General features: G+C 46.7%; 1 protein-coding gene across 1 annotated transcript in view; it reads left to right on the top strand.

The window, feature by feature from the left end:
- The window catches only part of Gabbr2 (gamma-aminobutyric acid type B receptor subunit 2), a 347946-nt gene that overhangs the window by 134677 nt on the left and 194325 nt on the right, over positions 1 to 18944 (top strand). Inside the window, 1 exon segment of the mRNA XM_038348048.1 lies at positions 14627 to 14797. Within this exon segment, the coding sequence (XP_038203976.1) occupies positions 14627 to 14797 (171 nt within the window).

Here is an 18944-nt window from a genome sequence, read left to right as displayed (position 1 = left end):
GCCTAGGTGTTGCTGGGACCTGGACTGTAAAGTGCCTGATGACCCCTGGCCTCTGACCTCTGACCTCTGACCTATAGTCCTTCTAAGACCTCTGGATTAGTGTGTCTCATCCTCTTCAGAACTCTTCCTCCAGGCCCAGTCCCCTCTCAGGCCCTTTTCCTTGCTTCTTGGTTCTATTCCGTGTGAGTTTCTGTCCAGTGGAAGGTACAGAGGTATTTTCCCTACCCCACCCCTCCTCCACTGGAAGCCCATAGTGCATGAGAAATGTGGGCCCGACTTTCCGCCACTGCTCCCACAGCACTTACGGCAAGGGCAAGAGCAGCATTGGGAAAGCAGAGAGGACTCCCTGGAGGAGGCGTCTGTGAGTGGGCATCCTCAGGTGCGTAGGAGCCTGTCTAAAGAGCTGGGAGGGCAAGGTACATTCCTGGAGACTGGCGACACCGCATCTTCTCCCAGTGCCAGACTGGAGCTCTCCTCTCGCGGGTGTGATTTCAACCGAGTGACTGATTAGAGGTGCCGAGGAGACACTAAGGGCACGATTTCCGCAGTGTGGCAATTAAAAGGTATTGGCTTCCCAGCTGTGATCACGCAAGCACTCAGTTACCTCTAAAGACATCGGCGGAGAGCAAAGTGCCGAGGAGCCGAGGGAGCTGAGAGGCTTCGGATGCAATTTGTTAATTTCCTGAGTTTGTCACCTGCACAGCTGTGAGGGGAAATAGAACATTTTACCAGAAGTGTAAGGGAAAATTAGAGACATACATCCTAATTGTGCACAATTGGAAGAGCCATATAATCATTATTATTTTTGTAATTAAACAGCCTTTTATCCATCATGAGGGTAGGCTTTAGAAAGGCTGACTAAGAACAACGTCTCTGCCTGGTGGGGAAGGCCAGGGAAGGTCGGCGGTCTAACTCAGTGTAACTCTCCCAGCTTAATGCTCAGACCTTTGAGCCTAGAAGCTGGGATTTACCCAGGTAGTCTGCAGCTGAAGCCCCTGTTGCTGCGATCCTCATCATAGCAACAGGAGTGTGCTACCCTGTTCTCAGAGGATCCCAAAAGGGAGGTCTCTTGCCCCAAGCCGCAAGTGACAGAGAAGGCAGCACCCAGGCCAGCCTGTCGAAGCTAAGACCCAGAGCTCTGTCCTGCCGCCACACTGCCCAGCCCGGGCTCGCCTCTGTTGCTCTCGCGCCCTCATTTCTCTTTTTATTAAAACAAACTTGAAAGGATTGGAGAAAGCTGTATTTATTTTGTGATCTTATTTACATAAAACAAAGGTGAAATGTTGAAGAAAATGGAGGAACTTGTAGGATTCGCAGCGTGTCACATAGCAGGACAGTTCTTAAAGAGCACGGATTAAATTACTTTGCTATTTACTGTCTATAAATAAATTAAAGCTATTTCTTAAAGCGGGTGACAGGCAATTGCTTTCATCATCATCATCATCATCATCATTAGAATATTGCATGAACTCAGTATACAGTTTCTATTTGACAGCCAAGTCTGTGTGTGTGTGTGTGTGTGTGTGTGTGTGTGTGTGAATGTGTGTGGCGTGCACTCAAATCTGTGTGCTGGTTCCTATAGAGGCCAGAGATCAATAACAGATGTCTTCCTCAATCTCTATCTACTTTATGCTTGGAGACAGGGCCTCTCTGTGGCCCTGCAGCTCACCAATTGACTAGGCTGTCTGGGCAGCGAGTTCTAGCCTCTACTGCCCAGTGTCCTGGTTACTGCGGTGTGTGACATGCCTGCCTTCTACATAGATCCTGGGGATCCGAACTCAGGTCTTCAGGCTTACATGGCAGGCACTTTACCCCCTGGGGAATCTCCCCAGCCTTTTTTTAAAAAAGTATTTATAATGTCCAGGAATGGTAGTGCACACCTTGAATTACAGAACGCAGGAGACAGAGGAAGGTGGATCTCTGTGAGTTAGAGGCCAGTCTGGTCTACAGAACAAGTTTCAGGACAGTCAGGACTATATAAGAGAGACCTTGTCTAAAAAAAAACAAATATGTGTGTGTATACACACACATGTACATATACATGTATATATGTACATATTTATTATATATAAGGTACAATATATTCTGATTATAGTTTCCCCACCCCCAACTTCTCCAATTCCCTTCACACCCAAATCTGCATCCTTTATTTCTCTCTCGTCAGAGCACAAGCAGCATCTAAAAACAGCAATAAAATAGAATAAGATGGAAAATTTTTAAATGGGACTAGAAAGAAACAAACTAACAGAAGAAAAATACCTGAAAAGGAAAATAAACTAATTAATTTTTAAAATGCCCACACAACACATTATGAGATAAGGAACCTCAAAAAGATGCCCCTGAGTTCATTTCATGTTGGCCATCCACTGCTGGTCTGTCTGTAAGATTTGTCCATATACCTCATGAGACTCCACCGGCGAAATCTAATTTAGCCTTTGCTGTGGTTGTCAATTGAAGATAGCTTCTGAGTTAGGGATGGGGCATGTATCCACATCCCTCTTTAGCACTAGGACCCCGTCTGGCCCAGACAGACCTGTGCAAGCACTGCGCGTGCGGCCTCGGTCTCTGTGAGGTCAAGTGCACACTGGTCCTGCTGTGTCTGGAAGTTCTTGTTCCCTAGATGCCCTCCGTTCCCCCTTACTCCAGCAGTTTTCCTGCCTCCTCTTCCACAAGGTCCCCTGAGCCCTGAGGGATTTGCTAGAGACATCCTCTTCAGAACTGAGTGTCCCAAGGTCTCTCACTTAGCACATTGTCTGTCTGTGGGTAGCGTCTACTAATAACGATGCTTCTTTGGTGATGACTGAGTCAGGCACCATTCTAGGAGCCCAGCAGAATGTTGCTAGGAGTCATTTTATTGCTGTCTTTTATTGAGTAGAATTTAGATTTCCCCCAGGACCCTGGACTTTCTAGTCTCAGGTTCTTGGTCACTCAAGCAATGTCAAAGATGGGTTCCTTCTCCTGAAGTGGGCCTTAAAGTCAATCAGATATCGGCTGGTTACTTCTACAAGCCTTGTACCACTATTGCAACAGTGTGTCTTACCATTGTCAAGCAAAGGGTATGTGGCTGGATTGGTGGTTTACCTTGATCCTCTGGCTTGAGAGTACTTTTCAGTAGCGTGAACACTAATCAGTAGGGGTGACGGCTCTAAGTGGGCACCAGCTTGCCTGACTCTTCCATGTTCAGTGAGTTACAGAGGTGTTGTCTTCAGCAATAGGACCTTACCAGCAGTTTGAGGGGAGCATCTAATAACCTTGGCAATAGCATAGGCTGTTTGGAGGTTTCCATGGGGCCTCTTTAGCCAACAACTCAAAGAATCTTTTTTTGTAAACAAAAATGCAGAGCTGGAGAGATGGCGCAGTAGTAGAGTGGTTGCCTATTTAAGTATGAGGCAATCAATTCTCAGCACTGAAAAAAGGGATATGATTTTTATTTTCTGTCATTGAATTGGATCATCCGAGGGATTCAGACATACACAAAGCATTGATGCTGTACCATATTTTCAAAGGAAATCTCATTCCCTTTTTTAATCTGCCCAGTGAGTCCTCATTTCCCATGCAAAGCATCCTGGTACAATGGAGGAAAAGCCTTATTCTAAGAACACAAGTATGGAGCCCTGCCCCTATCCCTGCCCCTGTTGACATGTGACTTTGGCCACATCGTTAACTCTCTGAGCTTCTATTTTTGCCATCTTTATAGCCAGAGTATCCAAGTCAATTTCCCCTAGACCATGAAATTTGTGAAAATCAAAATTCGACTAAAGAGAGTGTGGGAAGACCATTCATTCAGTCAGTTAAGAGTTTGCCCCGCAAGGATGAGGGCCTGAGTTCAATCCCTTGCATCCATATGACAGTCATGCCAACCTGTGCCTGTGACCCTCAGGGCCAGAGTCGGCCGTGGAGGAAGACAGCCTCCTGGGCGTTTGCTGGCCAACCAGTCCAGCCTAAACTGTGAGCTCCAGGTTCAGTGAGAGACCCTGTCTCAAAAAATGAGGAAAGTAATTGGGAAAGATGTTTGATATTAAACCTCCGACCTCCACACGACCAGGCACATGTATACACACCCCCATGCATGTGTATACACACACACACACACACACATATGAACACACAACAATTACGAAGAAGCAAATATTTGGGCAAGGGTGCTGGGTTCTAGGAGGTGGCACGGCAGTCTGTGAGACGGGACTGGGTGGGAAATAAGTCTCTTTCCATGACCTGCTAGCTCTTTGCTGCATGACCATGCGCAAATGACTCAACCTCTGAGCACCTCAGTCGCCTCAAAAACTGCAGCGTGCACTAGTAGCTACCTCAGATGGCTGCTCTGCACTTCCAATGAGAAAGCACATCCAGTCTTTCCGGCATGCTTGCTCCCCTACAGGGGTTCTTCATGCAATGACTCTGAGGAGTCAAAGCATGGAAACACAATGCCCACCCAGCCTTACTGCTCTCTCACTGCGGTCCCCAGGCAAGCTACCGCCCCTCCTCCAGCCTCAGTTTCCCCAAGAGGAAACAAAGACAACACTGCCTCTTCTGGGTCCCTTTCAAATTGTGGGTGGGGGGTGAAGGCTTGGTGAGGAATGGCTGTGAGGGTGAGTGGCATATGTCGAATGGCCAGGCGTTTCTTAGCGATGAAAACGCAACTCCATTAGCAGGCAGGCAGAATGTGGCTCCCCAGGTGGCCCCAGCCCAGGCCCCTCTGACTCGGATTTAATACCTGTGCATAGCACCCCAAAGGCCTCTGTGGGAACCCGGCTTCAAGCAGAATTCACCAGCATGGCAGACATTCATTCTCCCTCATTTACTTGGGGACACTTTGCAGCCACTCTGCGCCACATGGATCTCACAACATTGATGTTGAAGCACATAGTGTCCAAACAGTCCTACCCCTGGGCTTGGGGGCAACCGTGACCTGGCACAGCCCCTAAGTGGCCCTGAGTTACCAGTGCACACGCCCGGTGTCTTTGTATGTGTCCTGGCACCAGTCACAAACACTGTTTTGTCAGAAGCTTCCTGAGAAAGTTGTGTTGCATTCAGTTGGGCTGAAAGGGACCCACGATGACAAATACCTCCCTCATTTAATTACAGGCACAGTCGGCAAAACCACTGCAAAAGATTAAACCTAGTGGAGAAAAGAGCAAGCCTCCCTCATCCCTCCTCCCCTCCCACATGGCACAAGTTGCCTCCCAAGCTCTTAGCAACTGTGGCCACCCCTGCTGACCCCATCCCCTAGAGATGGTTCATCTCTGCGGAAGAACTCGGTTCAGGAGTCCCAGACCAGGGTTTTGGTTTTTTGTTTAAAAAAAAAAAAGAATTGCATTCAGACAAGAATTCATTGGTGGCTTGGAATCTAATAAAGACGGTGAGGTTGGGAGATGTATTTATCGGCAGAGAAGTGAGGTACAAAGCAATTGTCTAACTAAATCAGATCAAAAAACCACCCACTCCCTCAAAACCACAAGCCCCATCGTTCTCTTAAGCTGTCAGTTGGGAGGGGGAGCACAAGTCTGTGGCTGCCGGGAATCTTTGAAATCTCTGGTCCAACCCATCATTTCAGAGATGAGAAGGGTGGCAGCTTCACAGGCCCGACAATTCACTCTTCCCTCCTCTCGGGGACCGGGAACTCGGATCTTTGTGTGTCCTTGAGCTTTCTTCATTATCCGCTTGTGTCTCCATTTGGGGCCTCACCGCTGAAGCGATGAGCCGGACCACATACAGACCCTAAACTCTCGCGAGACTCCCACTGTCACACAGCTCCTATCGCAGAAAACGCTCCCCACACCTCCTTCCTGCGCCACTCTGTTGGTTACCGGAACAATACACCCACCATGGAAACGCCTGCGTTTGAGAGATGAACTCCCCTCCGAGTAGCCCTAGAACATCCCGTCTCCTCCAAGTTCCACCAGATCTCCAGGATGGAGCAAGCCCTAGGTCATCGCCAGCCTCTGCTCGAGGCTCCAGGCTCTGTACTGGGCTGCAGAAAGAGAAGCAGAAAAGGCATCTGAAGATCAGCTCCACATCTCACTCCCTGACCTTGTGTCATTTATGACACATGGGTTACAGCATCACCATTTGGAAAATACCTGCTACCTCAGGTGATGCGTCTTGGCTTACTGACTCCAAGTCTACCATGCGTCTATGAAGACGCCTTAGATGGCTCCCATCACGACTAGCCACCTGAGTGGGTGATCTCCATCCACCCGCTAGGCAATCCATTCACTGCCCTACGAGTTTTGCTCTTGAGCACCTTAGAGAATGGATTTGCCTGTGGGCATATGGAGTGGGAGGATCAAAGCCGTTCTGCACAGAGATTGCCCAGCCTCCCCGCAGTGCTGACAGACTCACCCCAAGCTCGGCCTCACTCCTCCCAACCACCCAGGGGGACAGTGGGCTTCTGTACCTGCACAGCTGTGCTGCAGTGCTTCCGCTCCATGGTGGACTAGACTCCCAGGGACCGAAAGCCAGCAGGATGACTCAGTAGGTAAAGGTGCTTGCCACCAGCCTGATGACCTGGCTTCAACCCCAGAGACTTAAGATTTGTCTTTTGACCTCCGTACTCATGCCATGGTACCTCCCCACATACATAATAAGATGAAGAAAAGAACAAATGAAAGAAAATGTTATAATAAACCCTTCCTTCCTTAAGTTGCTTTAGTCAAATGTTTGTTTGTTTGGTTGGTTGTTTTTGTTTTTGTTTTTTGACCAAGTAACCAATGAGTCAAATAACTAACACAGGCCTCACACTTCTGCATACAACTTTCATAATCATGGCCAGTTTTTTTATTTATTTATGTGTTAAAATACACGTTGCATAAACTCGTCATATTAGTAGTTCAAAGAGAAGGCAGTGTCATTGAGTACATTCAATGCTATTGTGCCAACAGCACTATCTAATGCTAGAGCATTCTAATCTCTTCCAAAGCATGACCTCCACCCTGAGCAGGGGCTCCCTAGTCTGTCTTCGCCCACTCCCCTCACTGCTGATGACCTCTGATCTGCTTCTTGGCAGATTCTGAGCCTCTAACTCCGTTTCCCAGCCTATGAGAGTAGACAGACACAAATACATACACAAATATACGCATATACAAATACATACATATACACACAGAGACGTATATACACACATATATAAATACATACAGGCTGACATATGAATACAAACAAAAATACATGCATATGCTCACAGACACAGATACAGACACACACATACACACATAGACAAATACATACATATACACATACATGTACACACACATACACAAACACACTAGACTTCGGACTTGTCATTTTGGACATTAGAAAGGATCACTAAACTTTGCTCAGTAGCAATTGTCTGAGAGATCATCAGATGTTTCCTCTATTCCCTATGATCTGAGTTAGAGACCCCTTGCTTACATGGTCAGGGAATTGGAAAATGGTTTCTCCACCTCCATCACCAGGGCAACCAAAAGGCTTCTTCCCTTCATTCTCACATGTCCTTCTACATTCAAAAGGATAACAAATTCCTAGAAAAGTGCTGGAGAGAGGGAGCCAGAGTGCAATGCATTCTGGAAAATTAGTTTTATGGTCAGAAAAGAAGCAGCACTGCAGCAGTGCATGATGGGAACTTAACATCCTATGTTGACGCAGAGTAACAGAAAATCAGATATGGAGGGCAGACAATGATGTCACCTTGCTACTATAGACCAGCATAAGGTGAGCACCTATTAGACACCAAAAATTGTTTAAATCCTTACCCTTCAGGTTCATATTCCCAGGTAAAATGTAAATAGGCAGAAAGTAGCCAGGGACTCCAGTGTCTGTCTCTGCCAACAAGCCGAATGTGAAAAACACGGCTTTGCTTTAGGGGGAACACCAAAAACACCTCTGGAAAAGCATCAGAAAGAGCCAGAGGAAGCAGAGAAGAGTCCACTTCTGAAAACAACTTACTACAGGGTAAAGATGAAAACTTTAGAACACCTCTTGCTATTCTCAACCATACTCAAAATACACAGAGGATTCTCATACCCACCCAGCACAGTCTTCCAGAAATAGAAAGCTTGAGATGAGAGTGGAGAGCGAGGGGATATGACCATAAAACACTGATAGGAAACTAGAAATATCAATAACCATAAAAATGTGTTGGTCAATAAAGCTCCGAGCCGAGGTCCTGGGTGGCAGCAGAGGCTGTATAGCTGTCAGTCACAGCACAGCCAGAGAGCTGCAGAGTCCAACAGTAGCTCTGAAGTACTAAGACAAATAAGGAAGTCAGATAACGCCAGATGCTGTCTGGGTTGTGTCAAGGAGACCCTGTGCCCCACTGTGAGGACTGTGGATGATCAGCCACATTACCAGAAAACAGCAGAAGTTAATATGCCCAGACCCTGAAATAAGACCATAGGATAAGCCAGTTGGCACTTGGGAGGCTAGGGCCAGAGGATCAGGAGTTAAAGGCTAGTTTCTCCCTGTCTCACAGACAAACAAAATATAGGCAGGATAAAATGAGATATTCTTCTACCACTCAGAGGACAAGGACCAAGAACTGAAATCACAAGAGAAAATAGAGCGGATAAGGATTTAGAAAATAAGAAGATGATGCAGGGGACCAGGTATTCCAGAGGAGAGACAAGGATGTAGATGGATATTATATAAGAGGCAGACATAATTTGACACATGCACCATAATATATATACATAATAAAATGCACAAAAATCTCAGTATGTAAATAATAAATATATTATATACAATACAAAGTATTTAAAATACAGTATATTTCTCTTCTATTTACATGTTCTGAATTGGAAGACTAAAATGCACAAATTGGAGGGTTTCTTATATCCCAGACCAAGCTGAGGAGGCTAAACCCAGCTCTATACTGGCAAGGATTTTTTTAATTCCAAGAACAAAGAAAAACAATCTTTTAGGTACACAGGCAAAGAAAACTTGGTACCTACAAGTAAAGACAGATCAAGTTTGTCCCGATTCCTTCTCTGAATCATGCTGTACTTCCAAAGAGAAGGCATAGCCCAAGAATTTTATACCCAGCTGTTTAGCCCTGTGTGGAATTGACAGAGGGTCAGGTCAGCTCAGGATATCAGGGTCAGGATATCAAAAGGTGTTCCTTCAGGCTGACACTGGAGTAAGGTGAATTCATACAACCAGAACAGCAATAAAAACATAGCTATACTCTAAAGGGAACATGGGAAACATAAAAAGAGCAAGAGAGCCCATGAGACAAGACATGGAAGATCAAGTGCTTATTACAGTAACAAGTATTTATGTCTAAACATCAAGCCACTTGGTATTGCCCAGAAGCATCTATCTATCTGTCTGTCTGTCTGTCTGTCTGTCTGACTGTATGTATGTATGTATGTATGTATGTATGTGATATACATAGATGAATATAATAATCTTGATAGAGCATAAATAGAAGGAGGCTCAAAGCTATGATAGGCAAATATGAGCAATAAGTTAATAGGGGCAATGCTATAACTATCAAGCAAGATACAGCACAAGAAGCAGTAAATGACAGAGGCTTCTTTCGCCTTCATAAATATTTCAGCTCTTGGTGCAGCCCATGAATATCTATTAAGTACCTGCTGTTCACACTAAGCTAGGATATGCATGGCTGAAAAATAAAGATACATTTGTGATGAACGTTTACACTCAAAACAACATAGAATCAAAGGCAACAAAAACCAGACCTGTTGAGATGCAAGAAGGTGGTGGGAGACAATGGAGGGGAACCGACCAAGCCTCTCAGCTTTGATAGATCAAGTAAACAAACACGCGGACCATACAATAGTAACATAATTAGGCTGGCTGTATCTATTATTCATTAGTAGTCTAATAAAGAATTCTGTAGCTTACATCCAGAGATTGAATCATTTTTCCCAGCCTCTGTGGAACTTTTACCAAAGTTGGTTCTATAAAAGGCCACCGAACCAGATTTCAACACATTCCCAAAGCAGGTACTGTATGGGCCAAAGTCTCAATACAATCGCAGGGAAACTAGATGAAGCAAATCTATGAATTAAAATTTAAAATCCTCTCTTCAGTAAGTCTGTGGCTTGGGATTTTCTGGAAACTTCCATCACAGTCTGTTCAGAAACTAATTGGGTTGAGAGAAATAAGACAGGAGGACCAGAAATACAGGCCTTCAAGTTAGGACGCTAATGCTAGAAGTCCCGGCATTGCCAGATGGTGGGGAAAGCCTGGGGATCACCCGGGCACAGATGGGCAGTGTCCAGCCAAGAATGAGCGCTGGTGCTGAGCGTTCTTTAGATCTGAGTTCGAATTCTGCTTCCATCCTTCCTTGGTTTTGATGGATGTCTCAGTTTGCCTCACCTCTGGTTAAGCTGTCCGATCATTCAGGACTATGGTACGGGGCCCATCAGGGTTTCTCAGGCCCTCTCTAGGCATCTTCTTCCCTGTTGTTGTTTTTTAAGGATCATTTTATTTTATGAGTATCAGTGTATTGCCAGCACATATGTATGTGTACCATGTGTGTGCAGCATACGTGGAGGTCAGAAGAGGGTGTCAGATCTCGGGAACTGGAGTTACAGATAGTTGTGAACTGCCATGTGGGTGCTGAGACTCCAATCCTGGGGTAAAAGCAACAAATGCTCTTAAGTTTTGAGATATCTCTTCAGCAGCGCCCACCCTCTAAAAAGAAAAAAAGCCCAGCATGTTTTTAAATATGACTACGACTTGGCCTTTCTGTCCAGAGGGTCTGATTTACTTGGTTTGAACCAAGTTGCTCAGTGCATGGGTAAGATGAAGAACCACATACATGATTTCTAGTTTCTGAAATTCTGTGGTGCTATGAGACCCCCTACAGCCTTCCCGTGGAAGAAAGTTTTAGGACATTAAAGCCCATGAAACAGTAATGCAATCCAATCAAAGTGTGTATTATCTCAAATGGTGCAGAAAATGCCAGCTCCAGTTAATATTTTGCACCCAACATGATTTAGACCTGGGGCATACATTGTACTCCAAGACCATTGTAAACACAATGGACCATTTATTCACTGAACAGTGACCACTGTAATTACCTACAGGGCAAACATATGAGGTTATTTGAGCAACAATTAATTGTGGACCTGGAACTAATGGGACACTAACAGTAAAGCATCAACCAGAGCACAAATCAGAGATCACATCAGAAGATTAATATTTCCCAACGTGTATCAGATAAGTGTCTGAGAGATGTGGTAGGCATGCGTAAGGTCCCAGGTCCTGAGGTAGTCACCCCAGATTTTTTTCTGATAGCTTCTTAACTGATGAGAGCAGGAGACTTACCACGGGCTTCTAATCTTAAGAGGAAAGTGTGAAAACTACATTGAATGAGACTGGACACAGCTGCTGTTTCTTGTGTTGCCTGTGGGACCCATGTGTCAATGTGTCACCTGCAAGCAGGTGTACAGACCGTGTTTGGGTTGTAGAGCATTCTTTGTGATTCTGATAAAAGTTATGGGATCATTTTTTGTTTTGTTTTGTTTTGTTTTGTTTTTTAAAAAAATGGTGTTTATCTGTATGTACTGAAATTCCCATGCAAGTCTTTCCTGCAGTGTGTGGAAGAGCTCACAGACAGTGGTTCTCTCTGTTCTCACTGTATAGCCCAGCCTCTGTGTGTGCCTCCCAATATGGGGTCTCACTTCTTCTCATGCCAGACTTTCCAGTGAGGGAAGCCCGAGGAATAAAGATGCTTCCATGTGTCTAGCTGGACTTCCACTCCATGGAGAATCTTCCCTCTGATCCTGAGTTTCTCTACAATTTTTTAAATAGCCATATGTTCTTTATCCTTATCAACCTTGGGACATCTTTGGAGCCTTAGGGCTTCTATTGCTGTGAAGAGACACCATGACCATGACAACTCTTATAAAGGAAAGCACTTAATTGGGGCTGACTTACAGTTCAGAGGTTTAATCCCTTGTCTTCATGGCAGGAAGCATGGTAGCACATAGGGAGACATGTTGTGGAAAGGTAGCTGAGAGTTCTACATCTGGATTCTCAGGCAGCAGGAAGAGACAGACAGTGGGCCTGACTTGAGCTTCTGAATGCTCAAAGCCCACTCAAAGTGCCACTCCTGCTCCAACAAGACCACCTCTCCTAGTAGTGACACTCCCTGGTGACCAAGCATTCAAATCTATGAGCCTATAGGGGACATTCCTCTTCAACCACTGCAGAGAACTTAAAAGTTGGTTTTCTAGGTGTTGTCTAACCGCATATGGAGACCATTAGGCTCTTTTATGGTCAGCTCCAATGGGTAGGGTCTGTGGGGGGGCTGCAGCGTGGATGTAGGACACCCAGGGACCTTAGGGAATAGCCATATGCTCTCTGATCCAGGCCAAGGAGAAGGACAGATCTTCATTGTCTTCCCTGGAGCCCTGGGGAGAATTGGTAAAAAGCAGCAGTAAAGACTTTCCATCCACATCGCAAGGGTCCTGGATGTCGTCCCTTGGGTGCCGAACCGCGGCTCACATATATCAGGATTAGCACTACTGCTAGGGCACACGAAGGCTCAGAGGAAGCTCTCAGCAGCAAGCAAGCTAGCTCCAGTCGTCCGCTCAGTACCAAAGATTAAATGAAACAAAAGAAGGAAGGAAGGAAGGAAGAAGGAACAGAACAGCCATGGAGGAATTCTTTCAGAACCCCAGAGTAGCAGAGACCTTTCTAAATAGCACTCAAAATCTAACAAAGCAAGTGGGAATAAAGAGAATTTCAACCATGGATCAAATTATTTTTCTTTAAAGATTTTTAGTGCATTTGAGTAGGGGAGCATTCATAAGTGTGTGTGTGAGTGTGTGCACATGTGTGCACAAGCACATGCAGGCACATGTATGGGGAAGCTTGACTCTCTTCTACCATGTAATCCTAGGGAGCCCAACTTCGTCAAGCTTGGTGGTGAGCGCCGTTACTCACCGAGCCATCTCCCTGGCCCCCCAACCATTTCTGTATGGAAATGACTATGAGTGACAGCAAAAGACAAAGCACAAACTATTAATAAATGGAAAAATAGGGACCTCGATCACTTTTTAATATGAATGGTCACTTGTTTTTCCAGACAGACAAGGAAGGGTAAGAGTCAAATTGGAAAAGGGACAAAGGATAAGATTCCTTTCTGTCCAGAGAGGAACTACAGATTGCTCTCAGACCTTGGAGGAGACTCAACCTCGGTCTCCGATGCAAATGAGAAGGGCATCCAGATGCCGCTCTCCTACCTTCTCACTGCAAGGATCAAAGGGTGGATCCCACCTTCCGTGAATGAGGCTGGGGAAGGAGAGCAGAGATCAGAGGGAGCGTCAGGAAGCGGTGACATTTAAGCTGGACAGATAATTAAAATCCAATTCAACAACTTACTGGCACTTAAAAGAAAGCGAGAAAATGATAAAGGGAAGGGTGGACAGATCTGACGGCCGGGTGTAAATTAAAATACCATGTGTAAGGACAAACAACATGAGGTTTGCGGCAGCCGCGGTAGGCCAAGTCTGAAGGCTATACATTTTTAACATCTTCTCTAAATTCAATTAAAAAGCACCAGAGCCCCACTCAGAGAGGAAGGTATGCAAAAGTACTTCCTAAAATAGGACCCACCTCCTGGGAACCACCCATAAGGGCTCAACAGGGCATGTAACCGTGACTGTAAGCGGATCCCATTTCTGTGATAGCTCATTATAAAACCGCATGGAAAAAAATGGTGTGCATTCCCTGTTGACAAAAATGTAGTGACTCTGGACCTTTAATTATCTCTGACTAGCGGATATGCAAAGCAGGCGGGATCTTTTCAGATTATTTAAATACAAAGATATTGAAGGTTTGCGGCCTTATTTGTTTATTTCATTATTTTATTTTTGAAACAGAACCTCATGCAGCCCAGGCTGGCCTCAGAGTCATTATGTGGCAGAGGATAATCTCAAATTTCTGACCCTCCACCTCCTGAATGCTGGGATTGCAGGCATACTGCCATTATCACCGGGGAGAGAGCCCACGGCTTCATGCATGCTAATTAGTCAAGCGCCCTACCAACCGCGCCCCAGATCCAGGTCTTTACCTGAAAACATTCACATCACAGACTGTGTCATGGAATTACCCTGAAATACACATGAAACGCTATGCACTAAGACACCCCCGTGACAATGACGGCAGACGTGACAAACTAAACAATGTTCTTGTCCCTAAATCAAATGATGGTGACAATAAAACGCTGCGAGAGTATCGGGCTGGACGTCCCCTTTGCTTTTCGTGTGTATAGAGAATAACCTAACAAGAGACAAGCAAACCAAAAGCACCGTTCACAGAGAACGTTCTGGAACGAAACAGGTCACAGCATTAATGATTCCATTTCTTTGGGGACGTGTAGCTCGCTGGTCCATCCAACCCCTTTCTCCTTCCCTTACATTCTTTTTATCTTCTAGTCAAGACTGCTCTTCCAGAGGACCAGAGTTTGGTTTCCAGCTCACGGTTGCCTATAACTCCAGCTCCGGGGCATCTGACGCCCTCTTCTGGCAATCTCAGGCACCCGCACCTACACAAAGACTCATGCCGTGCACACAATTAAATGAAACATCTTGTCCCATGTGAGAAATGGCTGCCAGGAAGGACTGGGTGCCAGGCCCCAATAAAAGTGTTCTTTTTCTTGTTTTCTCAGCTTTCCTTCGCCGCCACCACGCCTGTTCTTGCGGACAAGAAGAAGTACCCATATTTCTTCCGGACGGTGCCCTCTGACAACGCGGTGAACCCGGCCATCCTGAAGCTGCTGAAGCACTTCCGATGGCGGCGCGTGGGCACACTCACGCAGGACGTGCAGCGCTTCTCCGAGGTACTCCCGACCCACATTTTAAGAGTATTTCACTATGACATTTCCATACATAAGTGTCCAGTAACCTACCTGTCCCTCCTTCCTCTCCCAAACTGTCCCCTTAGTTTCTCACACCATTATCCTCTCTTGTTCCCTCTCCCGTTTTCCATCACTTTCTCTGCCCCTTTATTCCCAGCTCCCTCCGACTCTCGCACCCACGTTTCTTTTATTTAGTATCCATCCATCTAGAACTCTTCTCAACATAAACCTTTAAGCCCAAATGACGTCAGACCATATATGAAAAATGTTGTTTTCATTTGCTCTGTAATGGGTCCCGGAGACCTTGATTAAATTCCTGTTTAATAGGGTGGTGTGTACGCTCAGATGGGTGCATTGTAGCTCGTGGAATCAGACCACTGGGGGTGTTCCTCACAGCCACCTCAGGCCTACGTGCACATGTTGACAATGTCTTTCTAAAAGTATAGTTATGGGCTATTAAAACGGAGAGGAAGTGACTTCCAGGACGTCTGGTCCACTTTCAGGACGGTTTGAAGATTGCCATTTGTGCCCCTCCTTATCTGTAGTGGGCGATAGTCCTCCGTGCAGTGTGGAGGCCTGGCCTTTTCTCTTTCTATCATCTCCTCTTCTTCCTTCTAGTCTCCTTCCGATCAAGTCATCAGGGGAGGCTTAGAAGCCCCAGAGAAGCATCCTGTGGGCCATGAGTCCTGGAGGGTTACACTCTTGAGTCCGGTGCGCAGGTTAACCTCAACACGAGCTGTACCCTGGGCTCTAGCAGAGCTTGAAAAGGGGCGGGGCTAGGAGTCACAAGCTCGGCTTCGGCGGATTCCACAAAACCCTCTCCGAAGCTCAATCCGGATCCAGCAGTCATTCGATGGTTGCCTGTGAGAGCCTGGAAAGGCCCTCTCACCGCTCTGAGATGTGTTTCCAGCCCCACCCCCCCAGCAAATAAGGGCAACAACCCCCACCCGGATGCCTCCCCGTGTGTGTGAACTGGCATTGAGATCTGTAAAATCCCGGCACAGAAAGGAGCTGGAAGTGCTTGGGAATGGAAGCCTTAGGCGGTGATCCAAGCCAGGCGTGCGTTCCCAGGCAAGCCCCTCGGTGGGGACCAAAGGGATGTTGACCTCCAGTGGGAACCACTCCTTGCCAATCCCTGAAGAGGCTGTTGCTGGCAGAGTCCTTTGTGGCACAGGGACAGGGCTCTCAGTGAGTGAGAAGCCCCGCAGTGATTCAGGGGTGCCTGCTCAAATCGCATCTTTGGTTGTGAGAGTCTAAAAAGGCCTTAGAGATGCCTCCCCCTAATCTCTTTATTATGCAGAAGGGGAAACTGAGGCCCACAGCAGGGAAGGCCAGTGTTCAAAGTTTCAAAGTAACTCCAAAGCCACAAAAGATTGTTCAAAGACAAACCAGGAGTGGATAAAGGAATGTGCTCAGGTTGCCTAGCGTTTAGCAGTTTAGCACGCGTGAAGCCCTCAGTTTCACTCCCTGAACCACATAAACTAGGCAATACACACCAGTAATCTCAGCACCAGGAAGGTGGAGGGAAAGCCACCTGCAATTTATAGAGCAAAATCAAGGTTTGTCTGGGATACATGAGACTCTTTTTCAAAAAAAAAAAAGAAAGGAAGGAAGGAGGGAGGGAGGGAGGGAGGGAGGGAGGGAGGGAGGGAGGGAGGGAGGAACGGAGGGAGGAGGGAGTTAAAGAGAGAAAAGAAAAAGGACTGAATTTCTAAGTCTTGACCCCCTAGCTCAGACACCATTTCTTCTGCAGCCATAACTTCTGAAGTCAGTAGAGAGCCTCTAAGATCTGACACTCAGGGGCCTTGCTCAAGAGTGCTGAAGATCAGCCTGGCTGTCCCACAGAGTGTTGTGATGATCCCTAAGCTCTCTCCAGGCCATGCTGCCTTCCAATGCCGTCATCACAGCATCCACTCTCTAGCCTCCCTCCTAAGCAGCCTGCCCTGTATGGGGAGGTGGTGATGGTTCCCATATTTCAGATGAGGAAACTGAGACTGGCCAGGGGCAGATGGCTTTGCCTGGTGTTCCAGCTGCTGGTCATTGTTTTTACTGTGATCCTGTCCTCCTTAGTGACAGTGTCCTCCCTGGGATCAGGTACTGGCTGTCAGGGTTTTGGCATCTCAGTGGGAAGACCCCTTTCTGGAGTGCAGGCTGTGACTTGGTGACATTGCTGGCAAGGACCCTTCTTGATTAAAACTCTCAGGTCAGCTGACTCCTCTCTGCCTGAGAATCTTGGCTGGTGTCTGGGCTGCACCTCTGGAGTGCAGCTGCTGGACCCTGGCCAGGGGCTAACAGCTTCTCAGGAGTACAGAGGAAACTGGATTTTTTTATAGGACCAGTCAGTCAATTGACAGCATCAAGTACTTTTGTTCCAGATAGTGCACTGGAAGGGGCCTAAAGGGAAAACCAGCCTGAGGTTGGAGGGGTGGGCATAATCCCATAACTCACCACTGTGGTCCTAGTACTATGGACCGGGTAGAGTCTGGGGGCCATCCCCAGCCATGGCACAAACTGCTACTGCAAGCCCATACTTCCTATTGTATGGCAATACAAACATCTACTTACCCCAGACGGGAAACCAATGACAGAGTGAGGATACTGCCAGAGCCCAGTTGATGAACCAATGAGTGTATCTGGTTTACTTAAAAGGTTATAGATAAGGGGTTACCTACCAGAGCAGAAACACTCGAAGACAGCTACTACAATCACCAAAATCCACTACAGCTCATGAGGGCTGGAAACTCAGAGCACACCACAGCCTAACAGGTCAGAGTGCCTTCTCCAGGTAGTTCAGATGGCCAGAGCCTCTTCTAGGCAGGTCTGCTGGTCATCACTCAGAAGTCCTTGATTTTTATATGTTCCTGGGGAGGGAGGGGGCTAGTGAGTCTGTTTGTTCAGTTTTAGGAACTACCTGAAGCCTTTGAGTTGTTAGCTTCTAATCTTAAAGAGCGTCCATGCAGGATGAAACGTTCTGTCTCCCCTTAGGATATCCTGTGTCTTAAGGAGCTTTCCTCCAAGATGGAATATTTTATCTCGGAGGAAATAAATATGCAACAGTCCCCATGAGTCAAGGCTTGTGCCCAATGGCCCCCAGGCAGCTCTGGATCTGTCTCAGACAAGTGAATCTCTAGGTCCAGCTTTACAGGTGCCTTTCTGAGGTTTCTCATGTGTGTCAGACTGAGAAACGCAGCAGAGACAACAAAGCATTTGTGGCTAGAAAGACTAAGTGCACTGTAGCCATGCCCTCTCTAGGTTAGAAGCTGTAAAACCAAGAAAGGAATGACTCAATACCAGGCCGACTCATCTGTAAGCCAGGCTTTGTGGGCAATGATGCGACTCCATATGTTTGCTTCAACTTATAGAGGCAGGGATTTCCTAGTGTACGAGCAGATACCGCTCCGGGAGACAGCAAAAGAAACTTGAAAGGCCCCCATATAGGTGATGCTCACCCACTGCCTCAGGAATCCAGGGAGCAAGCTCTGGGGACTTATGCCTATTCAAAGTGTAACAGTGTGGTCACACTGTCTGCCAGACTTCGTGCTCACGGACATAGCCCCAGGGTATCAGCTGTCAGGCTTTCTGTGCTGGCTTCTTAGTTCTTGCTGCTCATTGCAGTCTCCAGGGAAGTTCTTCTCCTGCGCCCCTCCCCACGTATGTGTGTTTGTGTCTGTGTGTGTGCACGTGTGTGCATGCAGAAGCCAGCCGTCTATGCCGGGTGTCTCCCTCAATCACTCTTCACCTTGCTTTTGAAGCAGGGGCTGTCACTGAACCCAGAGCTTACAGATTCAGCTGGGTTGACTGGCAGCAAGCGCAGGGATCCGCTTGTCCCCATCTCCCTGCAGAGGGGTCGCAAGTACGAGCCACTGCGCCTGACATTCTTCATGGGTACTCTGAACTCAGGTCCTCATGCTTGAGCAGACAGTACTTGACTGGCTTAGCCATCTTCCCACTCCTGTTTTTTTTTCAGTTGGTTGGTTGGGTTGGGTTTTAGACACGGGGTCTCACTGTACAGTTTGGGCCTCTATCCTCCAAGTGCTGGGATTATAGACACACTTTAAAAAAAAAAAAGTCTAACCTAAATTTTGAATTCCCTAAATTGGATTTTCTGCTCTTAGCAGCTTTGTTGGGA

This window comes from Arvicola amphibius, chromosome 11 (assembly GCF_903992535.2).
Source record: "Arvicola amphibius chromosome 11, mArvAmp1.2, whole genome shotgun sequence".
Lineage (NCBI taxonomy): Eukaryota > Metazoa > Chordata > Mammalia > Rodentia > Cricetidae > Arvicola > Arvicola amphibius.
The sequence above is the reverse complement of the archived record's forward strand: the minus strand, read 5'-3'. Positions and strand labels throughout refer to the sequence as shown.